This window comes from Saccopteryx bilineata, chromosome 4 (assembly GCF_036850765.1).
Source record: "Saccopteryx bilineata isolate mSacBil1 chromosome 4, mSacBil1_pri_phased_curated, whole genome shotgun sequence".
In the NCBI taxonomy this organism is placed as follows: domain Eukaryota; kingdom Metazoa; phylum Chordata; class Mammalia; order Chiroptera; family Emballonuridae; genus Saccopteryx; species Saccopteryx bilineata.
In genome coordinates, this window is record NC_089493.1 from 163,756,987 (window position 1) to 163,779,403 (window position 22,417).

The window sequence follows — 22,417 nt, forward strand, 5'->3', positions numbered from 1 at the left end:
TGTTCACTCATCCCTACTTTTGGTAGTTTGCCCTCTCCATTTCTTCAGATTTTAAGGTTAAATAAGTTGTACCAGGTACATCTTAATGCTTGTCACAACTCTCTCCACTAGAAGCAACAAATTCTACAGCCAATATCCTTAACTCTAGCACCACCTTGTGGCTTGCCAGCGCCAATTCACCCAGGCCACTTGTGGAGGACCAAGGTTGGTAGTGATTGGCCCATCAGTGCAGCTCTCATCTTTGAGCCCTTGCTAAATGCCAGGCACTGTATTATGCATTTCATGTCTTACTGCATTTAATCCTGACCATAATCATAATGGAGTAAGCATTGTTCCAGGAAGAATTGCTGCTCTGCTCAGAAACAATTTGCCAAATCTTCACTCATAGAGCCAGATGTCATGTATCTTGCTCATTGTGATATCTTGAGAGCATTTACACCTAGAAAGACTCTTCAGATTAACAACCATCCTTACACTAAGGAAACTGAGGGATAGAAAGGGACTTACCTGAAACCACAAGCCCAGTTAACGGCAGCCAGAATCAGAGCTGTTTGTTCAAAGAGCCGACTTTGCCCTGGGTTCTTTTAATTGAGCCTCAGGATGAGCCTACCAAGCACTTTCAGACTTGACTCCACAACAGAGTTCCCAGACAGGGTTTGGAGTTGATGATCAGAGAACCCTGGAGGTAAATTTTTTTTCACATGTACCTCTAGTTCCTGTCAGCAACTTTGGCACCCAGTGCTTCCACAGTCTTTGGCTGGTCAGTCCCTATGTCTCTGGAGGCAGAATCCCATCAGGGTGGACCTTGGCAGGTGTGAACCCCAACAGGCGCTTACTGAAATTGACAAGGTAGAAGCTGGCACAGGTTTAATATTCCACCTTGGCGCTCAGCCCTGAATCCACTGTGCCTGTCTGGGAGTATCATGGCATGTGAGCTGGAGCCAGAGAACAAAAGATGGCAAATGCTGCAGGCCCAGGCAGGCGAGCACAGCAGTCCACCACTGCGCTACCTTCCAACTTCTGACTTCAAACAGCACCAAAGGATGCATGAAAGGCATGCGCAGGCACGTATGCCCTTCCCAGAGGGTGACTGGGTTTCATCAGTTATCATCTAGATCAGATTAGAAAATGGGCCAAAGTGAGCTGAAAAAGCAAAGTGACAGAAATAGGTGCCATTATGGATCAATTTAATTAAAAATATTGTTCTCTTAAATCCAGAGAAAGCAAATCATGCACTACCCTGGTTACAGGCTTCCTAAAGTACCACTCAGTTCCTTCACCTCAGACTTTGGGCAAAACAAACAAATCCTCTTCTGCTGTTACCTGGCCTGGAAGCGGTACTCCAATTGGGCCAGCCTCCGACTTGCTCTTGCATATTATTTCCTCTTCTACCCAGTGCCAGGTATGCAGGATAGTGAGGCTGTTTCTGTTCTTCCGTCTGAACCATTCTATTGACTATTGGGGTACATCACCTACTTCCATGGAATGTTGAATTACATGGGACAGCATACTTGTGCCTTAAAAATGGGGGGGGGGGGCGCGGACAAGGTTTTCTTTTATTGTGCATGGAATCTGAGAAGATACAAATTAGGCCCCAGCAATTTGTTAACTTCCTGCCCCTGGTGTTAACTTTGAGATCATGACCTCAGGCATCCTTTGCACATACCCTTCCACAGGTGATGTAGTAAGGACGACTAAAATAAGGCTGGAAAGTTATCAAAGTTATCAGCCCTTACTAAACTGACACATGCCTTGGAAAGCTCAATCTCCACATTCAGATCTCTCTAAGAACAGTCCTAAAGAATCTCAAGCACACAAAGTATATTCTTAAATATGGTTTAATACTCTTCTCCATTTCTGTACATCACAACACCAAGATTTTACTGCTTAGGATCTCTCTGTAAGAGGCTATAGAGAATGCAAAGGCTACGGTTTTACCCCCTCATATTGATGTGTTTGTATGTTAAGTGTAATACATATCAGTATATATTGATACACACATCAATATATAATGCAATATATATCACCGAACACATTGATTAAAGAAATACAAAAATTTGGCATCATTTCCAAACTTAAATAGTAAAAATAAAAACTACAAAAGGAGCTGCATACCCTAAGTGTATCATGTGAAACAACAAGCATATTCAAAAATGTAAATTTACATCCAATTTCTCTGGTCTTGTCATATCACATTAGACCCATTTACAATGGCAAAACCCTAAGGTACTGCTGCGAAGAGAGTCTGTTTGCTTGCTCCTGGGTGTTCTGCAAACAAATAGCAGAGCCCAAAGCAAAAGCCTGTTCCAGTGAAGCCTCTCTCACGCATCGCTGAATACCAAAGAACTGACTTCTCATTGGGGGTTGTGAGACATCAGGTTACACATCGACAGACAATCATTTGGACCTCAGAGTACAGTGTGAGAACCAGGAACTTGACATTTAAGACATACTCCCTTCATTCAAGTGAAACAGGATTATTGGAACGATAGGCAGGTCTGCAACCTGGGAACAAGGAGCTGGTTCAGACCAATAAAGCTACAAGTGACTGAGTCAAGTCAATGAAGAACAGCAGTCAGGCACTAAAGTGTTTAAAGTACCCAATTTGAAAACCAAATGCACCCCACTACCCTATCGGTGTGTGGGGGATACCAATTGACTTTTAAAAACCTTTGGTCCTACAAAGTCCGTTTGGTACACGTTTTTCCATTGCTATCACTGGGCACATCCGATACACTTTGTTCACTGTCACCACCTAGGGCAACCATGACCTTGCATGTCAGCTGGGGTTCAATTCCAGCTCACAGCCCAGCTGTGAAGCATGAGCTTCGCATTTTCAGGCCCATTTTTGGATCCGACATGGTAAGTCCTTGGTGCCAGAAGCTGAGTCCCATACCTTCCCGCCCCTACGCTTCCCACCCCCCTCCCATAATTTCTCATATGAGAGGTGCTTGCAAGTCCCATATTCGAAACAGATGCTCCAACCCCACCAGGAGGTCAGGGGTTTATAATTACATGCAGTCATACATGTCTTATCTGTCGTTCCTGTGAAAAACCTTGCAGTTCACTTTTAAAAAATCAAAATATTCACATAATCTCATGCCATCCAACACAAGGAAAACACAACCACCTCCCCTTTACCAAGGACAGACCCAAGCAAAATAAAATATTCTTTAAATTTCTTTGCTTCCACTTAAGTTGTATTTTTATTTCTCCCAATCCCAGCAATAGCACAGAAGCTCCATCCATCATGTCCATCCCAAACTGGTTTCTAGTAGGCAAAGATTATGGGAACCCTTGTCAAAGCAACCGATGTTAAAGGCTCCCAAACCCCCGGCACAAATGTGCCTGCAAAACAGATGCAAGGAAACAGTGCACTGGCCCAAATGCTTCACGTGTCAGCCTGACTATAATACAATTTGCATCCTTGAAACTGACAGTCTGGACGGAGGAGGGGTAGTGTAAGGGAGTGAAATTAAAATAGCCTATTAGTTCACCCTTTCAACATTAAACAAGAGACCAAGAGAGAAATGGTTCCAACATTTCACCACATATATTTCTTCTTATGCAGGCTAAGCTGAGAATGCCATGTAAATGGGTCACTGCGAAATGCAGCAATTTAATTTTCTTCCAATCAAAATAAGAAACAAACCAGTATGATCTCATTTCTATTAACTTGAAGGTTTACAGCAGTTAAAGTATTTTTGCTTCTATGTATGAAGGTTAAAAAAATTTTTTTTCCCCATAAAATACAAGAGCAACCAATTTCACCATCGAGTAAAAGTAAAAACTGGGATTCTTGTTTAAGTTAGTCCAAAGTTGCATATAGGAACTTAGTTGTAGGCTGCTGCGCTGACACCATGACAAACCAAAGTGTAGGGTTGGGTCTGGTTTTGTTTCGGTTTTCTTTTCATTATCCAATGCTCGTGGATTAAGTTCTGGAAATGTTCCAATTGTAAGGCAGGGATCTGTTTGGATTCCACCATGGGTATGCTCCTTGGGTTGGATGCTGGAGGGTGAGGCACATTTTGCCGGACCCAGGTCGACTACCTAGTAGTCATCAAGGTCAAAAAATTCATCGTCTCCTCCTTGGTATTCCATTCCCTGGAAATCTACTCGGTACCGCAAGATACCTGGGGACACAAACCAAAGAATAAATCATCTGTGTTCACAAAATGCAGAAGGACCAATTCCCTTGCAGAATTACAGAAAACAAAGAGGTCAAGATTAAAAAGGCTCCCAACCATGGAACTGGCAGTCATGTGCTGCCTCAACCTCCTGCTTCAGGGAAGGATGAGGTTAGCATCTCACCTGAAGTAATGTTATTTTGGGATGTCCAGAAAAGGCCTTGGCCCGAGACCCTGGCTTTAAGTTTAGTTTTGTTTTTTTTTTTTTTAAATTTCTAAGAAATTCATTCATTATAGAGAGGAGAGAAGGGTAGGGGGAGGCAGAGCAGGAAGCATCAACTCCCTATGTGCCTCGACCAGGAAAGCCCAGGGTTTTGAACCAGTGACCTCAGCATTCCAGGTTATGCTGTATATCTACTGTGCCACCACACATCACCCAAGTTTAGTTTTCTTAAAATATTTTACTGATTTTTAGAGAGGTAGGGAAAGAGAGGACTGTCAATCTGTTCTGTATGTGCTCTGACTGGGGATTGAATCTGCAACCTTTGCATAATGGAATAGTATTCTAACCAACCGATATCTGGCCAGGTCTAAGTTTAGTTTTCTAATTGGCTACTCACCTCCAATTCCACCAAATCCTTTCACAAATTGGGATCCTTCTTGTGACTTATCTGTGACAATTTCCAATGTAGCTCCAAATTTTTTATAGTTGTTAGCAAACCATTCCAGCAAGGGCATGCTCTCAATTAGTTCATGTTCTTGTCCTGTCTTCAGGGGTGACCATGAGATACAGAAACAGTGCAATTAGAACATATCAAGACTTAGTGACCCTCACTTCCCTGCCCACCATTATTCTTACTAAATACATGCGTGTAAAACTCAGATATAATATCTTTGTATTAGAGCTTTACACACATGCACTCAATGAGAGAATAACTGTAAAAGCAAAGAAATTGTGATTAATTCAAACAACATTCTTCCCCAGGCTCTAGCATTAATAATGAAATGTTAACACACACTTAGCAGTTTTTCAACTTAAGGATCTTGTTGTTTCTTTTGTCAAGTGTCTCTAGGTATTCAATAGCCCAGAAGAGACATGCTACAATTGCTTTTTGGAGCAGCCTTGTCAAAAATTCCTTCATCTCTGAACTGGAAGAAGCAACCACTTAAAGGGACCTGTGGTGGGCAGGTGGCACCATATGCTGTAGCGGTACATCTACACTAATCCTGCCGTAGCCATTTCAATAGAAAAGCTAATACAGTAAGTGAAAAATGTACAGATTTCATGCTGTAAGAAAGACACTATTCAATCAAATCTTACTCTTTACTATTTCAAGGAGAATTATTTAATTATTTTAAAAATAAGGAACCACATTCCTGACCTGTGGTGGCGCAGTGGATAGTGTTGACCTAGAACAATGGTCAGCAAACCCTGGCTCGCGAGCCACATGCGGCTCTTCCACAAAATACCATGTGCGGGCTCAAAGACCAGTTTAGGAGTACCCTAATTAAGATAATAACAAAGTAACTAAATATATAGTTTAAGTTTAAAAAATTTGGCTATCGAAAGAAATTTCAATCGTTGTACTGTTGATATTTGGCTCTGTTGACTAATGAGTTTGCCGACCACTGACCTAGAATGCTGAGGTTGCTGGTTCAAAACCCAGCGCTTGCTTGGTCAAGGCACATATGGGAGTTAATGCTTCCTGCTCCTCCCCACTTCTCTCTCACCTCTCTAAAAATGGATTAAAAAAAAAGGAACCACGGAAACCACTTGGCCTCTGTCTTTGGAATCAGACTGGTATGTGACAGATATGAGCTGACCACCTCTTGTTGCCCACAATTGACAAACACAAGGTTTGGGTTCCCAGGCAGATACTCTACATTGCCAGCGCCCTAACATACAGATTTATCTGTCCTTGAACGTCTCACCAAACCAAGAATACAATCACATACCTCTTTGTCTGTGAAATGAGATTTATCCTTCTCTTGTTCTGGAGTTAGATAGAGAATTTTCTCCTCTGTAGTATTGGGGAAAAAATTATGTTAACCTGGTTCTCATATACTAACAAGTCTAAGTCCCATGAGATGAGTTACGTTAGATGAAAGGGCTCCTGAACTCATTCTACTGACCTTTTGTTCATATGATTATCAGTCAGCATGCACTGAGTGTATACTAGGTACATTGCTCTTATTGTGAGGAAACACCAGACATTCAAGGTACAGTTCTGTTCTCAAAAATTTAACAACATTCCTCCCCCACTTGAATGATCTTAAGTAGACATTTATCAGTTCAAGCAGAAACTATGCAGGAATATGCTACAGAGTGAAAGACAGGAACAAGGTATAGATGTGCCTTCTGATTGCTTCTGCAACCAGCCATCTCTCCTAAATCTCCACCCCAGGATTCCTGAATACACAGATCATTAAGAAATAGTAATCTGATTTTCTAGTTCTCATACCTTCTGTGCCTTGGCAATGAAGAACGTATCTCATTATATCCAGATTTTCATAGACTATTAGAATTTCTACAGCTCCCATTTCCAAAGCCTTTAGTGTATCTTCAACTCCAAAACAGTACTTGCCCGTGTCCTGACTGATTTCATCAAAGTATCGTCCTGTGAATACGGACAGGTCAATAAGTATATATTAAAGTTTCCTTTGTAAGATATAGACACTCAAAATCAGAGACAGAGAGATGTAAAAAAGCAACTTAAAATGATACCACCAGCCCTGGCCAGTTGGCTCAGTAGTAGCTGGCTTGGCATGTGGAAGTTCCAGGTTTGATTCCTGGTCAGGGCACAGGAGAAGTGACCATCTGCTTCTCTACCCCTCCCCCTTCTTTTTCTCTCTCTTCCCTTCCCACAGCCATGGCTAGAAATGGTTCCAGCAAGTTGGCCCCGGGCATTGAGGGCTCTACGGACCTGGCCTCAGGTGCTAAAATAGCTCAGCTGATAAGCACTGCCCCATAGAGGGCTTGCTGGGTGGATCCCCGTTGCATGAAGGAGTCTGTTTCTCTGTTTCCCACTTAATAATTAAAAAATTAAAAACGATACTACCAGTGAAGAATTTTATCACTGAGGACCCCAAAACTGACTCTAAAGGGGCCAATAGCTGAGCCAAACACAGAGCCATTTGGAAATGTGTGTGTAATTAAAGCAAACAAAGCCAAACAATGGCCACATTAATCTTTAATTCAGGCTCTCTATTCACCCCTCTATTACAAAGGATAAATACATTTATTAGACCCAATGACTAGAGAAATATCAAGAATGATTCCACTGAGGAAGATCTTAATAAAAATGCTAATCTTCCTCTTACCTTTTTAGCATCATACAATCATGTAAATATATATAAAAACATTTCACAAAACAAGTAACATGCATTTTACTGATACCTATTAATTTCTTCTCTTGAATGAATTTCACGTTGGAGAGGACTTCAGTAGATAACTCAATAGCTTGGTTGAATCCATTTTCACCACCATAGGATATATCAACTAATTTTAAAACTTTTGATTGCAACCTCTGATATAATTAAAAAAACACAAACAAACAATAATTAGTACTTCAAAACATCTTTACCAAGACCCAGGACCTCTTAATGGCATGTAGAACTCAGCAACACGATCACTGAAGTGTAAAGAGAGAGAATATGGGGAAAGTGCCCAATTTAGTCATTAGGTCTCCGTGAGGAAAACAGCCAAGTCATATCCATTCTATTAGACCTATAACAGGTTAACTCATTAAATATAAACAAAACTAAGTATCTTGTGAAGGAAAGGGAAAATTATTGGTTCCCGCTATACAAGGTGGTAAAGTACAAGGCAACTTCTTTGATTCACACCAGAATTACATAATGGAGCAATTACTTCTCACTTACCTGATCAAACATATCAGATTGACTTAGTTCAGTTTTAAAGTCAGCTGATCCAGCTAAAACAAGACCAGCCACATTCACTTTGTCCCCAGAAATAAACAGCTGCACAGCAGTCTCAGCTACTTTCCGAACATAGTTATGCCGCTTTTCCATTCTTAAACGAGCAAATCGCAAGGCTGACTGACCTCCTCTACCTTTGACACAAAAGTGGTGAGAAGAAAGTCAATTGTTAATAAGTACAAGATGCTCTGCTAATTGAAAACTAATCATGCTATTACTCCCCCAAAAAAGGACAAAGAGAAAAACCACTATTTCCTTAACTAAATGTTTGGCATAAACCTTTACTTGTTTTCAGAGTGACTACCAATTCTCTTATTGAAAGAGCCATAAGCACCACAGACATTTCATGATGCTTCTCCCATCACTGGATTTACTACCCACCCCCATTTGTTTCCTTACTGCCAGACACAAAGCAAATTTGCTAATGTTCTCTTCCTATATTACCATGTTTCTTTGGGAGATCCACAGTGAATTTGTGCAGGACTTCTCTTGTGTTTCCTTGAAGTGTGCCAAAAAGTGCACCACTACCATCTATGACAATGAAGCCAAACTTGCTATCATCTGAAAGTAGTGCTGTAAGAGCCTGAAAAGCAAACACAAATACCATACAGTAAATCCCCAAACTCTGACAGGGTCAAGACAAACCCTGAAAGGACATACGTATATGAGCCCTTTCACCCTACTCAGAATGGCATGAATTACCACGGAAAACCCATGGGGTAATTTATGGACTTGAGCTATGTAACTCACAAAGACAAATTTGAATTCTTTATACAGGAAAAAGCTAATGATATTGATATGAAACCTTTCAACAAAACTGACCTGGGCACAAGATTACAAAACCCAGCGTTACAAAAGGCTCAATTCTTCCTAGTCCTTGATGTGAAGTGGACGGAGAGTCTATGAACATGTTTTGAAATGTTTAACTCCTGTGTCTTGAGCACATATCATACCAAGATACAAAACTCAATTTTTAAGGTATTATAGCTAATAATTCTGATATTTTTATGGGGGGAACCCTCCTTCTGGGTTAGCATTATATCCTTGTATTTCTGCCTCCTGAGAAAGCAAGTACTGTATTTAAATAGTTCTGGGACTCATAGATTGGCAAAAATTTTCATGATGGATTTTGAATACCATAGGCGTGAGAGATGACTGATTGCTAGGTGGCAGCCTCTTTAGAGCTAAGAAAAATCACCCATTCCATTTTAACTAAGGAAGAAAATAGTGTCTTCAAGAATTGATTAGAAAGCAGATTAATCACTAAGAACCAATCTTCAACAAAACCATGTTTGATAATTAGCATTTTAAATTTTTTTATTTTTTTATAATTAACATTAAGACAGAAATATTGCACATGCTAAAAAATTTGCTTTAGTGAAATGATCTGTCAGGTGGCTTGATTAATTTAGGCTTTCAACAAGTTCGCTCATCAGGGAATAGACTTATCCTTCATAGAAAGGTATAATTATCCTGATTAAAGAGGACATAAATTGTGTTGTGCAGTATGTCACATTTATATCTTGTTACTAACACATCAACTAAACTTAAAATAAACAGCTAGGTAAAATAAATGGTACCTTGAAAGATGAAGCTAACAATAGAAAGCTAAAGCTCTATAACATAAGTATCAGGTACTATATAATTCAATAAGATTCAAAATTTGCTTTCATCAAATGAGATATAGGGAAGGGGGACAGGGTGGCTGAGAGCCGCCCAATAAACGTTTTGCCAGGAGGCTGTGATACCCAAAAGAACAGTCTTGATCATCTATGCAACCAACCAAGACCCAACTGGAATTGGACTTCCTGTCAAGTTAGCAGAAATCATCCACTGTAAACTGTGTCAACGAATGTTAGTTCTAATTCCACTGTAGAGACTTTTTCCTAGGTTGATGAAAGGCAAGAGACTAAACTAGGAGCCAGCTGTGAATTCCTGATTGTTCTGCTGTTGACTGATTTAGGTCACTCTAATGAGGTTTCCTTTTCACCCTTAAAGTTCATCTTATAGCAGTTCTGTCACTCAGAATTTTCATGGATAAAAATAGCTCTTACAGTCCTGTTACTAAAGATTTTTATAATTTGTAAGCATGAAAACAAAAGGTTCAAGGAATATAGGCAAGCATCATGGGTACATAGGGAGAAGTGGAGATCAAGTAGCCAATGATTTCTTCACCTCCAATTAGTTCTCCAAGCCCAGTTTAGCACTTTCCTCAAACATGTGGAATGATTATGTCTTCCAGTGTGTTAAAATAAATGTAAATGCTACTATTTTTTTTTTTTTTATTATAGCCAGCCTTATAAAATGGCACAATGATTTTAAAAAGCCTGGCAATTCCTCAAAAAATTAAACAAAGTCCTGGCCAGGTAGCTCAGTTAGTTAGAGCGTCATCCCTGTATGCCAAAGTTGCAGGTTCAATTCTCAGTCAGGGCACATACAAGAGTCAACCAATAAATGCATAAATAGCCTGACCGGGCAGTGGTGCAGTGGATAGAGCATTGGACTGGGACAGGGGTACCCACATTTGAAATCCTGAGGTCACCGGCTTGAGCACGGCTCACCAGCTTGAGCATGAGCTCACTGGCTTGAGTGAGGGGTTACTCACTCTGCTGTAGCCCCCTAGTCAAGGCACATATGAGAAAGCAATCAATGAACAACTAAGGAGCTGCAACAAAGAATTGAGGCTTCTCATCTCTCCTTTCCTGTCTGTTCCTCTCTCTGTCTCGGTCACACAAACACACACAAATGGATAAATAAGTGGAACAACAACAATGAAGTTATCATAGGATCCAGAAATTCCACTCTTAGGTTTATATCAGGCATCCCCAAACTACGGCCCAGCCCGCGGGCCACATGCAGCCCCCTGAGGCCATTTATCCGGCCCCCGCCGCACTTCCGAAAGGGGCACCTCTTTCATTGGTGGTCAGTGAGAGGAGAACTGTATGTGGCGGCCCTCCAATGGTCTAAAGGACAGTGAACTGGCCCCCTGTGTAAAAAGTTTGGGGACCCCTGGTTTATATACTCCCTCCAATGAAAACACAGTCACACAAAAACTTGTACAACATTTATGTTCAATGCAAAAATTTTCATAATAGCCAAATAGTAGAAACACAAATGTCCATCAACTGATGAACAGAGAAACAAAATGTGGCAAATATCTAGTAATAAAAATAGATGAGCCTTGAAAACATTATGCTAAGTGAAAGAAGCCAATCACAAAAGGTCACTAATTGTATGAATTCATTTACATGACATGCCAGTATAAGCAAATCTACAGAGATAAAAAATAGATCAGTGGTACCCTAGAGGGGAGAGATCTTGGGGGGACAGAGAATGGGAGTGATTGCTAATGGGTATGGGCTTAAAAATATTTTTTAATCTATTGATTTTAGAGAGAGATGGGAGGGAAAGAGAGAGAGAAGGAAGGGAAGGAGGAAGAAGGAGGGAGGGAGAAGGGGAGGGGAAGAGAGAGAAATGAATAGACATCAACTTGTTGTTCTACCTATTCATGTCATTCATTGGTTGATTCTTGTATGTGTCCTGACTGGGGATTGAATCTGCAACTCTGGCATATGGGGATGACACTCTCACCAACCGAGCTACCTGGCCAGGGCTTTGGGTGATTAAATATTCTATGCTTGAACTTCTTACCTCTGTATGGAATTTGTTGTCACACAAATACAATGATGTATTAATTGGTTTAAAAGGTTCAAAGTCAATGTTGACTTTCTTTTCCTTTCCTTCTTCTGTTACAATTGTACCACAGTAAACAACCAGGCCATTTGGAGGTACTGCAAAGAACACAAACAATTTCTCTACTTAAACCCACAGCTAATTTCCCCCCATTGATAGAAAATGTTTCCACAGCCTACAGTCCCTGCCCTTTAAATCATAATTTAAATAAAGCAGAAATGTCTATAAATCTCTCAGGCATAACTCTATCCTCGATTTTGAAACTTAACTCTTGAAATGTTTTAATTCTAATACTAAACTTTCAACAACAACAACAAAAAGATTAAATTCCAAGGTCAAAGGGATACTGCTGAACGCTGACTAGCTAAAGGAAACACTAGTGACCAAAAGCATGATGGCAGGATCAAAGTGGAAAACATAACTAAGACAAACAAAGGAGAGGAGGAAAATGATCAAGCCCCAGATTACCTTTGTTATAAAGTTTGAGTCTTTGTTGCACAGATGTAATGGCTCCCAGAACTGAAAGGCGGTTTACTCGTGACTTAATGTTAGATGCAGTTCCAAACTCATCTGCTAACATTTTTGCCACTCGTGATATCTGGTCTTTGGGAGGAATGATCAAGGATATCATGCTTGTGCCATTGCTGTAGAAGAAAGAATAACATTAGAGGTTCAAGTACAACATAGAGTTTAAATTTATGTGTATCATTAGTAAAGGGAGTTTGAGTGAGCTTTCCTTAAAATAGTAGAATTAGATCACTCTCAAAGTGACCAGGAAGGTAGGGAGCATATCAGTGTAATCGAAGGATACCCAGAACTAAAATACATACTTCCCTTAAAACAGCAGCTCTTAACCTTGGCTGTACATTAAAATCACCTGGGAGTTCATTCTAGGTGGTTTCTTTCTAAAAGATTTCTGTAAATTGCATTCCTTAAGGTACTTTTCTCATCTCAAACTTTCTTCTTAGTTTAGAAAATGCAAATGCAATAAGCTCTCATTATCATCCAAACAGCATGGAAAATTACTATTTACAAGATTATTTAGATCAAGTGGAATTCATCAAAATTAAAAGTGGGCAAATACAAGAATGTTCAGAATAGGCAACCTAGACACAGAGAAAGGCGAGTGATCGCCAAGGCGGAATGGGGAATTATTGGTAACGGGTACAGTAGGCTTGCTTTTTTGAGCTGATGAAAACCACACAGTGGTTATCACTATACCTGAAAACAGACAAAAAAACAAAAGACAACCCAGTGAATTGTATACTTTAAAAGGGGGGTAAATTTTACAGCATGTACATTTATCTCAATAAAGCTGTTACATAAAAAAATCTATGAGAAAGACTCAGTCCATAACAGAACATTTCCTATTAGGGTCTCTTGGTCTCTTAACCTGACAGCTTACTAGAGAAGCCAAAGAATGGATTTTCCTAAAGAAATATTGATTTATGTTTACCAAATTAACAACAAATTGTTAATTTTGTTTAAAAAACTAGATAATCAATTTCATAAAGAAACAAATAAATGGTAATATAAACAACCGAATTTATGCTACACATATACATAGGAAATTAAAAGCCCTAAATCTGCCCTGACCATACCTAATGGCTGGCTTTCTCACAATAGCTATAGTATAAATTTAGCTGGTATATATTTTGAAGGCAAAAATTGACCTGATATGAGCCAAAGCATGTTAAGAAATGTGTTATCATTTTACAATGTTTCTATTTGTCACTTCCTGAGATTCTTATAGATGGTACCTTAAAGGTTATGCCAAGTTTAATCATTGTTAATTATCAGTATCACGGGGAAACAGGTGAGGGCTTTCTTTAGGTAAACTGGGAATACTCAAAAACGACTAAACTTTCCACTAATTACTGAGCTTACATAATTTTACACTAGTCAATATGCTAACTTTATTTAAACTTTTAAAAAAGATTTTATTTATTCATTTTAGAGAGGAGAGAGAGAGAGAGAGAGAGAGAGAGAGAGAGAGAGAGAGAGAAGGGAGGAGCAGGAAGCATCAACTCCCGTATGTGCCTTGACCAGGCAAGCCCAGGGTTTTGAACCGGCGACCTCAGCATTCCAGGTCGATGCTTTATCCACTGTGCCACCACAGGTCAGGCCTCAATATGCTAACTTTAATAGAATCTCACATATCCAGTGTCCAGTGAAAGCTGGCAAGAAAAAGAAATTAGAAAGATGGGTACAACATCAAGTAAAATGGGCTTATGTGTCAAGTGACTAATAAGAAAGAAGCACAGTCAGAGAAACAATAACAAAAATTAGACAGAACCCCTGTTGCTTTATAAGTACAGGTGTTTGAAAACGGAAAATGTCTAAAAACATCTTCATGTAAAATTAATTTCACAAATATGCAACATGGAATTTTTTTAAAAAATATTTTATTTATTGATTTTTTTAGAGAGAGAGGAGAGAGAGACAGAGAGAGAGAGAGAGAGAAGGGGGAGGAGCAGGAAGCATCAACTCCCATATGTGCCTTGACCAGGCAAACCCAAGGTTTCGAACCGGCGACCTCAGTGTTCCAGGTTGACGCTTTATCCCACTGCGCCACCACAGGTCAGGCCGCAACATGGAATTTCTTTCCCCTCACCTTTAACACTGGAACAGGATCTTATTACCTAAGACCCTGCCTTCTGACAGTTTTTACCTAGTGGTAACTTCCACAGGTTCTCTGTCTCAGACAAGTTTTCTTTACAAGCAGAAAAGATGGCTATGCAGCCCTTCCATTATCAAAATAGTTACTTTCAGATTGCCAGTCATGTTATAGCTCTCAAAACAGTAGGTTTCTGTTGGGGTTTCTACTCAAGACCTAGAGGGCTGGTTCAAAACCTTTGTGATACTTTCCCCAATGAACATAAGTTGATCAATGACAGTACCAGGTCAAGTATGCCGCCCCTTGGATAAGGGAGCAAGTCTTCTAGCCCAACTAGACAATCTAGCAAAGTTGAGATGCAACTTTGGTTGCCATCACAAACACAAGCAAAATGATCATAAAACAAAGCTGTTTCCAAGATACACTTCATATAAGATGAATCTCCAAAACACCAAACCTGAGCCATACTTCTCTCTTCATTTACAAATGTAGTTCCCAATATTCAAATCAAGCTAAAATTTTATGACAATACTGACAGTCAGTATTGTGATCCAGAACAATTCCTTGTTTGTGTGTGTATACACAGGTACACACACACCACACACACACACACACAACACACTCTCACTCATATCAACTTAGGTGTTATCCTTCTCTAAACCAGTGTAGTCGGCCCTGGTCGGTTGGCTTAGCGGTAGAGCATGGGCCTGGCATGCGGGGGACCTGGGTTCGATTCCTGGCCAGAGCACATAGGAGAAGCGCCCATTTGCTTCTCCACCCCCCACCCCCTCCTTCCTCTCTGTCTCTCTCTTCCCCTCCCACAGCCAAGGCTCCATTGGAGCAAAGATGGCCCGGGCGCTGGGGATGGCTTCTTGGCCTCTGCCCCAGGCGCTAGAGTGGCTCTGGTCGTGGCAGAGCGACGCCCCGGAGGGGCAGAGCATCGCCCCCGGTGGGCGTGCCGGGTGGATCCCAGTCGGGCGCATGTGGGAGTCTGTCTGACTGTCTCGCCCTGTTTCCAGCTTCAGAAAAATGTACCAAAAACAAACAAACAAACAAAAAAACAGTGGTAGTCAACGTGGTCCCTACCGCCCACTAGTGGGTGTTCCAGCTTTCATGGTGGGCGGTAGTGGAGCAACCAAAGTATAAATAAAAAGGACAAAAACCAAAAACAAACAAAAAAACCCAAACCAAAACAAAACGATAGATTTAACTATAGTAAGTTGTTTTATAAAGATTTCTTCTGCCAAACTTAGCGAAAATCCGACATAAAGTACTTGGTAAGTAATTATTATTATATGCTTTCACTTGCTGTAACTCTGCTTTATAAATTTTATAGAAAGTTACTTCCCTACTTTATAAATCATCATTACTGTGGAACTGGTGGGCGGTTAGAAAATTTTACTACTAACAGAGATACAAAAGTGGGAGGTTGACTACCCCTGATCTACACTGTTTTCCATTTTAATTTTCCTAGCACAACTACATAAAAGGAACTTAAAAAAAAGAAAACAGGATAAGGTACCTAGAAATAAAAAGATTGGACACAAGTAAAATTCCACCTGTGGCCTTGTTCCAATTTCCCCACTAGATAGAAAAAGAAGTGAAACAAACTAGTATCTTTTACTGCCAAAAAAAAAAAAAAAAAAAAAAAAAAGGCCCTGGCCGTTTGGCTCAGTGGTAGAGCATCGGCCTGGCGTGCAGAAGTCCCGGGTTCGATTCCCGGCCAGGGCACACAGGAGAAGCGCCCATCTGCTTCTCCACCCCTCCCCCTCTCCTTCCTCTCTGTCTCTCTCTTCCCCTCCCACAGCCAAGGCTCCACTGGAGCAAGGATGGCCCGGGCGCTGAGGATGGCTCCTTGGCCTCTGCCCCAGGCACTGGAGTGGCTCTGGTCGCAGCAGAGTGATGCCCCGGAGGGCCAGAGCGTCGCCCCCTGGTGGGCATGCCGGGTGGATCCCGGTCGGGCGCATGCGGGAGTCTGTCTGACTGTCTCTCCTCGTTTCCAGCTTCAGAAAAATACAAAAAAAAAAAAAAGTGCAAGCTCTTTCCAGTCAGTGAGTGTTCTTTGGATCCGGTTTTCAAGCAATCATACGTAATAAACTTTTCTTCCAATAATTTATCCTGCTAGGCTTCTGAAGAGAAATTTCCAAAAAACCTTTCTGATAACAAGGCAAAGAAAAGGAGCTTGGCTTGGGAGTGGCTGGAAACATTGGACAAGTACATTTAACTTCGAACAGGGTCTAGACTGTTGGTGCCACCTACCTATCTCTACAAAGTTTCAACTTACGCAAATGTATAATATCCAAGGTAGGGGGAAAAAAGATAAGTTTGAATAGGAGCTTGTGCTTCCCCTCTCAGAGGAACAATTCTCAAGAGAGTCTATTTCTTCACCCTAGAGGCTCCTGGAATCTTTAGGGACCAAGGGAGTTATTTCTCAAAAGGGCTCAGTTTTTAAAAGCTGACGTGCTCTGATTTACAGAGTAGTTTCCTAGGAGATGGAACTAGCAAAGAGGCAACAGTAGGGAATAAAATGAGAAGGGGCTCCAAAGATAGCAGGAACAAAGGCTCAGAATTCCAGTCACCAAACCCCAAAGGATGGAGTTTGTGAGCATTTGCGATCTTGCTCCCTGGCAGATGTCACCAGTTTGGCTCAAATAAATTCTAATAAAGTCTCCAAAGGGGGAAAAAAAAAAAAAAAAAAAAAGGATGGAAAGTTTGAGGCTAAAGAAGATGTTGGGACAAATTAATGGAGTGACCCCAAAAAAGTGCCTGAAGAAAATCCTTCAAGCAAGATAATCAAGTGGATGACAAAGCAAGCACTTTAAGATAAGTGGTTATTTACTTCCTACAGCAGATAGGCTAAGAAGATACGCATTCATTAAGCAACTTTATGGTATAGCTGCCAGAGGTGGGCAACCTTGCACTCACATCCAATAACTTCTAGAGGGGACAGAGTAGTGAAAATATGTACTTAAGAACAAAATCTTGTTACAGGAATGTACTCAAAACATGGTTCAGAAGTGCAGCTCGTCAAAAAAATTGACAGATTTCTAGCAAGTTGCTAAATCTGAATCACTACTCCAGTTAATTTTGGCCTCTTACTCCTTTTGAATTTTGACTAATGTTCAAAAAATTACCGTTCAAGCCTGACCTGTGGTGGCGCAGTGGATAAAGCGTCGACCTGGAAATGCTGAGGTCGCCGGTTCGAAACCCTGGGCTTGCCTGGTCAAGGCACATATGGGAGTTGATGCTTCCAGCTCCTCCCCCCTGTCTCTCTCTCTCCTCTCTCTCTTCTCTCTAAAAATGAATAAACTAAAAAAAATTAATTAAAAAAAAAAATTACCGTTCACTAGTTTTCCTTTTGACTTGACTCTTCCTATCTCATCTGTGGGAAAACTTTCTGGAGGTAACTTTAAGTTGCTGAATTCAACTTTATTATAAGACACCGGATTAGTGAACAGGAAATTAAGTAGTATTAAATGCATGGCTTCTACTTTAGAAATGTAAAGGCTACTTTATAGTCTGTGGTGTTTTGTATCTTGGGTTTAATAAAGCAGAGTAAAGTTTTTCCAGGAAAGTTTCCATACAAAATAAACACTCATTTACCCCATAGGCAAACCAATCAAAGTGGTTAAACCGGTTGTGTAAACACCAAAATAACACCAAGGAAGCTGAATATTTAATTTTAGAGTGACAACCCCAGGGAAAAACAAGAAATAAAGCCAAGGAGCTGCTGGCTACCTATACAAATTACACCCTTTTAAAATCTTCAGTTTTCATCCACTCTTCTGCTTTGTCACTGTATCCCACAATCAAAGGCACTCATTCCAGAGGCAGTGAATTATGATGGACAGCAGTGACATAGTTATAAAAACTAGGCAAAAAAGCAGGACACAATATACAACGTGTTAACATAAGGCTTCTGGGGACCTCTGCTCTCAGATTTTTTCTTGCTCTAATTATAGTGACACTTTCCCTAAGAAGGGTTCATCAATGCTTCCATGCAGAGATCTAACTTCTGAGAAATAAAACAGCTGGGAGACAGGAAGTAGTAGTTGTAAATAGACTAAATACAGAGAGTAAATAAAACTAGACAACTTGGGAAGGAAGAGAATTTTAAAAAATAGCTGACATGCCCCACTGGTTAGCTCAGTAGGTTAGAGTGTCTTCCAGAAATGGCAAGGTTGTGGGTTCCATCTCTGGTCAGGGCACAAATGGGAAGCAACCAATGAAAGCATGATTGAGTGCAACAACAAAGAATGCTTCCCTTTCCCCTCCCCCTCTCTAAAAATCAATTAATAATAATAATAAAATTAAGCCCCGGCTGGATAGCTTGGTTAGTTTGATCCCCGGGTCAGGGCACTTACAGAACAGCTCAATGTTCCTATCTCTCTGTCTCTAAAAAAAACCAACACAACAACAAAAAACTGATAGTTCTTTCCCTCACTCTTAAAGAGACTGTTGAAGGAAAAGTCTCCCTAGGATGGGAGGTTAGAATAGTACAAGTTACTCATCCAATACAAGGTTTTATGGCCCCTGAACACTATGAACAGGAAAACATTTATTAGGTCACCCAAACTGCCAGACTGAAAGGTCTCTAAGAAGGAAGAAAACTCAAAGTAATTAGAGCAATGCCTGGAGGGTGGTGGTGGTGGTATGTAACTTTAGGGAGTTCCAGCCTTTGGATGCCTTCTGGTCATCCATAAGAAGGATAGGCAGTCCTGGCCAGGTATATGCCAAGGTTGTGGGTTTGATCCTTGGCCAGGGCACTTACAAGAATCAACCAATGAATGCATAAGTGGAATAACAAATCGATGTTTCTCTCTCTCTCTAAAATAAAAAGAATGACAGGCAAACAAGAAAATGTAGCAGGCACTTTTTGACCTTAAATATCTTTTGAAAAAGCTCATCATCAATAATGCTCAAGGACACTTTAGAAAGGTAGGTATAAAAAAATGTTCCAACAAGTTTGCCCACTGACCAATTTGCATGAGTACCCTTAATCCTTGGAGAACTTTCTAAAAGCAAACACCAAAAACAAATTAACTCAGACACAAAAAGATCTCCCCTGCCTGTATTCTAATTCAATAGCTCTTAAAAAGGGAAAGTGAGAGTGATGGTGACTGTGGGTAAGAAGAATCTTGATTTTTAAATAGATTCAAATAGAATCAGATAAATTCTAGCACACAACTAGGATTGAGAATCAATGTATCTGATTTGCTTTCTATATACACCTTTAAGCAAGATGTCTTGCCCAGCTGAAGTCAGAGATATTCCATGATTCTACCCCCTCTCCCCCCCTTTTTTTTAAAAAATTGAGACACGGAGGCAGACAGACTCCTGCATGCACTGACCAACCAGGATCCGTCCGGGATCCACCTGGCAAGACCCCTACCAGGCAATACTCTGCCCATCAGGGCTGCTGCTCCATTGCTTGGCATTCAAACTATTTTAGTGCCTGAGGCGAGGCCTTGGAGCCATCCTCAGCGCCCGGGGCCAACTTGCTCAAACCATTTGAGCCACGGCTTCAGGAAAGGAAAAGAGAGAGAGAGGAAAGAGACAGAGAGGAGGAGAGGAGTGGAGAAGCAGATTGTCGCTTCTCCTGTGTGCCCTGACCAGGAACCAAACCTGGTTTTCCAAAAACCAGGCAGAGGCTCTACCACGGAGCCAACTGGCCAGGTCCACCCCTCCTAAAGATAAAGTCACAGCCTACTTGCTGCAGGTGAGCTGCTGTAGTCCACCATAGCACTAACAATCACTTAACTGTCAAGGCTCAAGAGATGTCCAACTTCTTCCAGCTAGAACATTCCCTTCCCCATTAAATGCACTGCCATCCATCTCTTCATCCAAACATAATAGAATTACTCTCAGGTTAGGACCAGAAACATTTTAAAGACTGCTAACTATCTTCTCTAGTTAGGATTCAGAGTAGTGCTAGTCAACCTGATCCCTACAGCCCACTAGCGGGCGTTCCAGCTTTCACGGTGGGCGGCAGCGGAGCAACCAAAGTGTAAATAAAAAGATAGATTTAACTATAGTAAGTTGTTTTATAAAGATTTATTCTGCCAAACTTAGCGAAAATCTGACATAAAGTACTTGGTAAGTAATTATTGTTATATGCTTTAATTTGCTGTAACTCTGCTTTATAAATTTTATAAAGTTACTTCCCTACTTTATAAATCACCATTACTGTGCAACCGGTGGGCAGTCAGAAAATTTTACTAACAGAGATACAAAAGTGGGCGGTAGGTATAAAAAGGTTGACTACCCCCGATTTAGAGAATATACTCTCCAAGAAGCTTTTACATCAATGTTCGATGACTGGGTTGTGCCCGGGATATGGATGGCTAAGTTTGCCACCATACCCTTTTCAAGCTCACAAAGCTTAAATTAACCTGTTAGATCATTTCTAGAAGTTGACAAGCTAGCCACATTACCTCACCAGCTGAAAATCAGCTCCTCTCCAATTTTTACTACCTTTGCCTTATTTTTTATTTATCGTGGGGCTTGCATTTTTCTTCTTTTACCACATGAACAAAGCTAAATTTAAACTTTGAGACTAAAATCATTAAAAAAAAAGATTTTACTTATTCATTTGAGAGAGAGAAGAGAGAGAAAAATGAGGGGGGGCGGATGGGAAGCATCAACTTGTAGTTATTTCTCACATGTACCTTGACTGGGCAAGCCTGGGGTTTTGAACCATTCCAGGTCGACGCTTTATCCACTGACAGGTCAGGCTAATAGCAATCCTTTTGATATGGGTTTAATATGGGAATAGAACAGGAAGGTGGTTATGAGTGAGCAAAGGTTTTAGAATCAGATTTGGGTTCATGCCCTACCTCTGTGACTTGGGGCAAATTATACAAATCCCTTTGGGCCCTAGTTTCTACTTACTTTACAATTTACAAGGTCATGAGGATTCTATCAAGATAATATATCAAATACCTAGTGTGGAGAATAGATAGTACTGACTAAATGGTAACTAGATGGAACTCTAGCTCCTTGTGTCCTGCCCACCTTTAACAGAATTATCATCATAGCACAGCTAGAAGTGGAGTGGGGGAGGGGCACTGTTAGGTGGTGCTGAATTCTTATTTGAATCTGAGTAAGTCCAAAGAAAGTGAAAAAAGAAGACCTTGTGGTAAGTGGTGATTACCTTTACAGGATTACAGGACTTGCCAAGTCTTCCAACATAACAAAAGTGCCGAGCCAAAAATTTGGTTCAAAATAATATGGCCAGGACACCAGAAACTATTTGTAATTTATCATAAGGGAATGAAATTCATTCCCCTCTTGCCTGACCGGTGGTGGCGCAGTGGACAAAGTGATGACCTGGAATGCTGAGGTCCCAGGTTCGAAATCAAGGTTGCCGGCTTGAACACCCCACCCCACCCCATCAAGGCACCTGTGAGAAGCAATCAATGAACTAAACTGAAGCAACTACAAGTTGATGCTTCTCACTGTCTCTTCCTCTCTCTCTCAAAAATCAATAAAAAAATTATTTTTCATTCCCTGCTAAAACTTTAAATAGTCATACTATGTAAAAGCTTAAGTGGCTTTATCCTACAGCTGTGGCATGGGTTCAGTATTTTGATAAAACCTGAATCAACCACTTCAAAGATGTGACCTGTTTTTTCTCCAACCAAGTACCAATAAAACAACACGTTGCTTACACTAGGCCTATACAAGCTTCTTGAAGGCAGAAATCATTTTAGTACATACTGGATGTTCAAACATTTGAGAAATGAATAAACGATTAATTCCGAACATAAAGCAGCCTCTACCCTACAGGACAAAATAATTCAGTTGTCTCAAAAATTTGCAGCAGAAAGGTTCATTTTAGTGTTAACCTCAAAAACACTACAATTTCTCAGTTATCCAAAGCAAAAAGTATATATCTGACAGACTGTTATTTTTTTCTACAACATTTACTGTGTCTTAAAGAAAAAATGACAACTTCACAAAATTAACCTAGTGGAATATTCCACCAGGGAGCAGCAGAAGCTGGAAAATTTCTCTAGTGTTCTCTAATCAGTGCAAAGCC

General features: G+C 40.6%; 1 protein-coding gene across 1 annotated transcript in view; it reads right to left on the reverse strand.

Annotated features, from left to right (window-relative positions):
• Positions 1-1,822: 1,822 nt before the first annotated feature.
• ETF1 (eukaryotic translation termination factor 1) overlaps positions 1,823-22,417 on the reverse strand; it is a 29,500-nt gene continuing 8,905 nt past the window's right edge. Inside the window, exons 3-11 of the mRNA XM_066272599.1 lie at positions 12,228-12,403; positions 11,718-11,857; positions 8,511-8,649; positions 8,010-8,200; positions 7,525-7,654; positions 6,590-6,745; positions 6,084-6,148; positions 4,748-4,895; positions 1,823-4,133 (exon numbers count right to left, since the gene is read on the reverse strand). Of these exons, the coding sequence (XP_066128696.1) occupies positions 4,051-4,133; positions 4,748-4,895; positions 6,084-6,148; positions 6,590-6,745; positions 7,525-7,654; positions 8,010-8,200; positions 8,511-8,649; positions 11,718-11,857; positions 12,228-12,403 (1,228 nt within the window). The 3' untranslated portion in view covers positions 1,823-4,050. The remainder of the gene's footprint in view (positions 4,134-4,747; positions 4,896-6,083; positions 6,149-6,589; positions 6,746-7,524; positions 7,655-8,009; positions 8,201-8,510; positions 8,650-11,717; positions 11,858-12,227; positions 12,404-22,417) is intronic.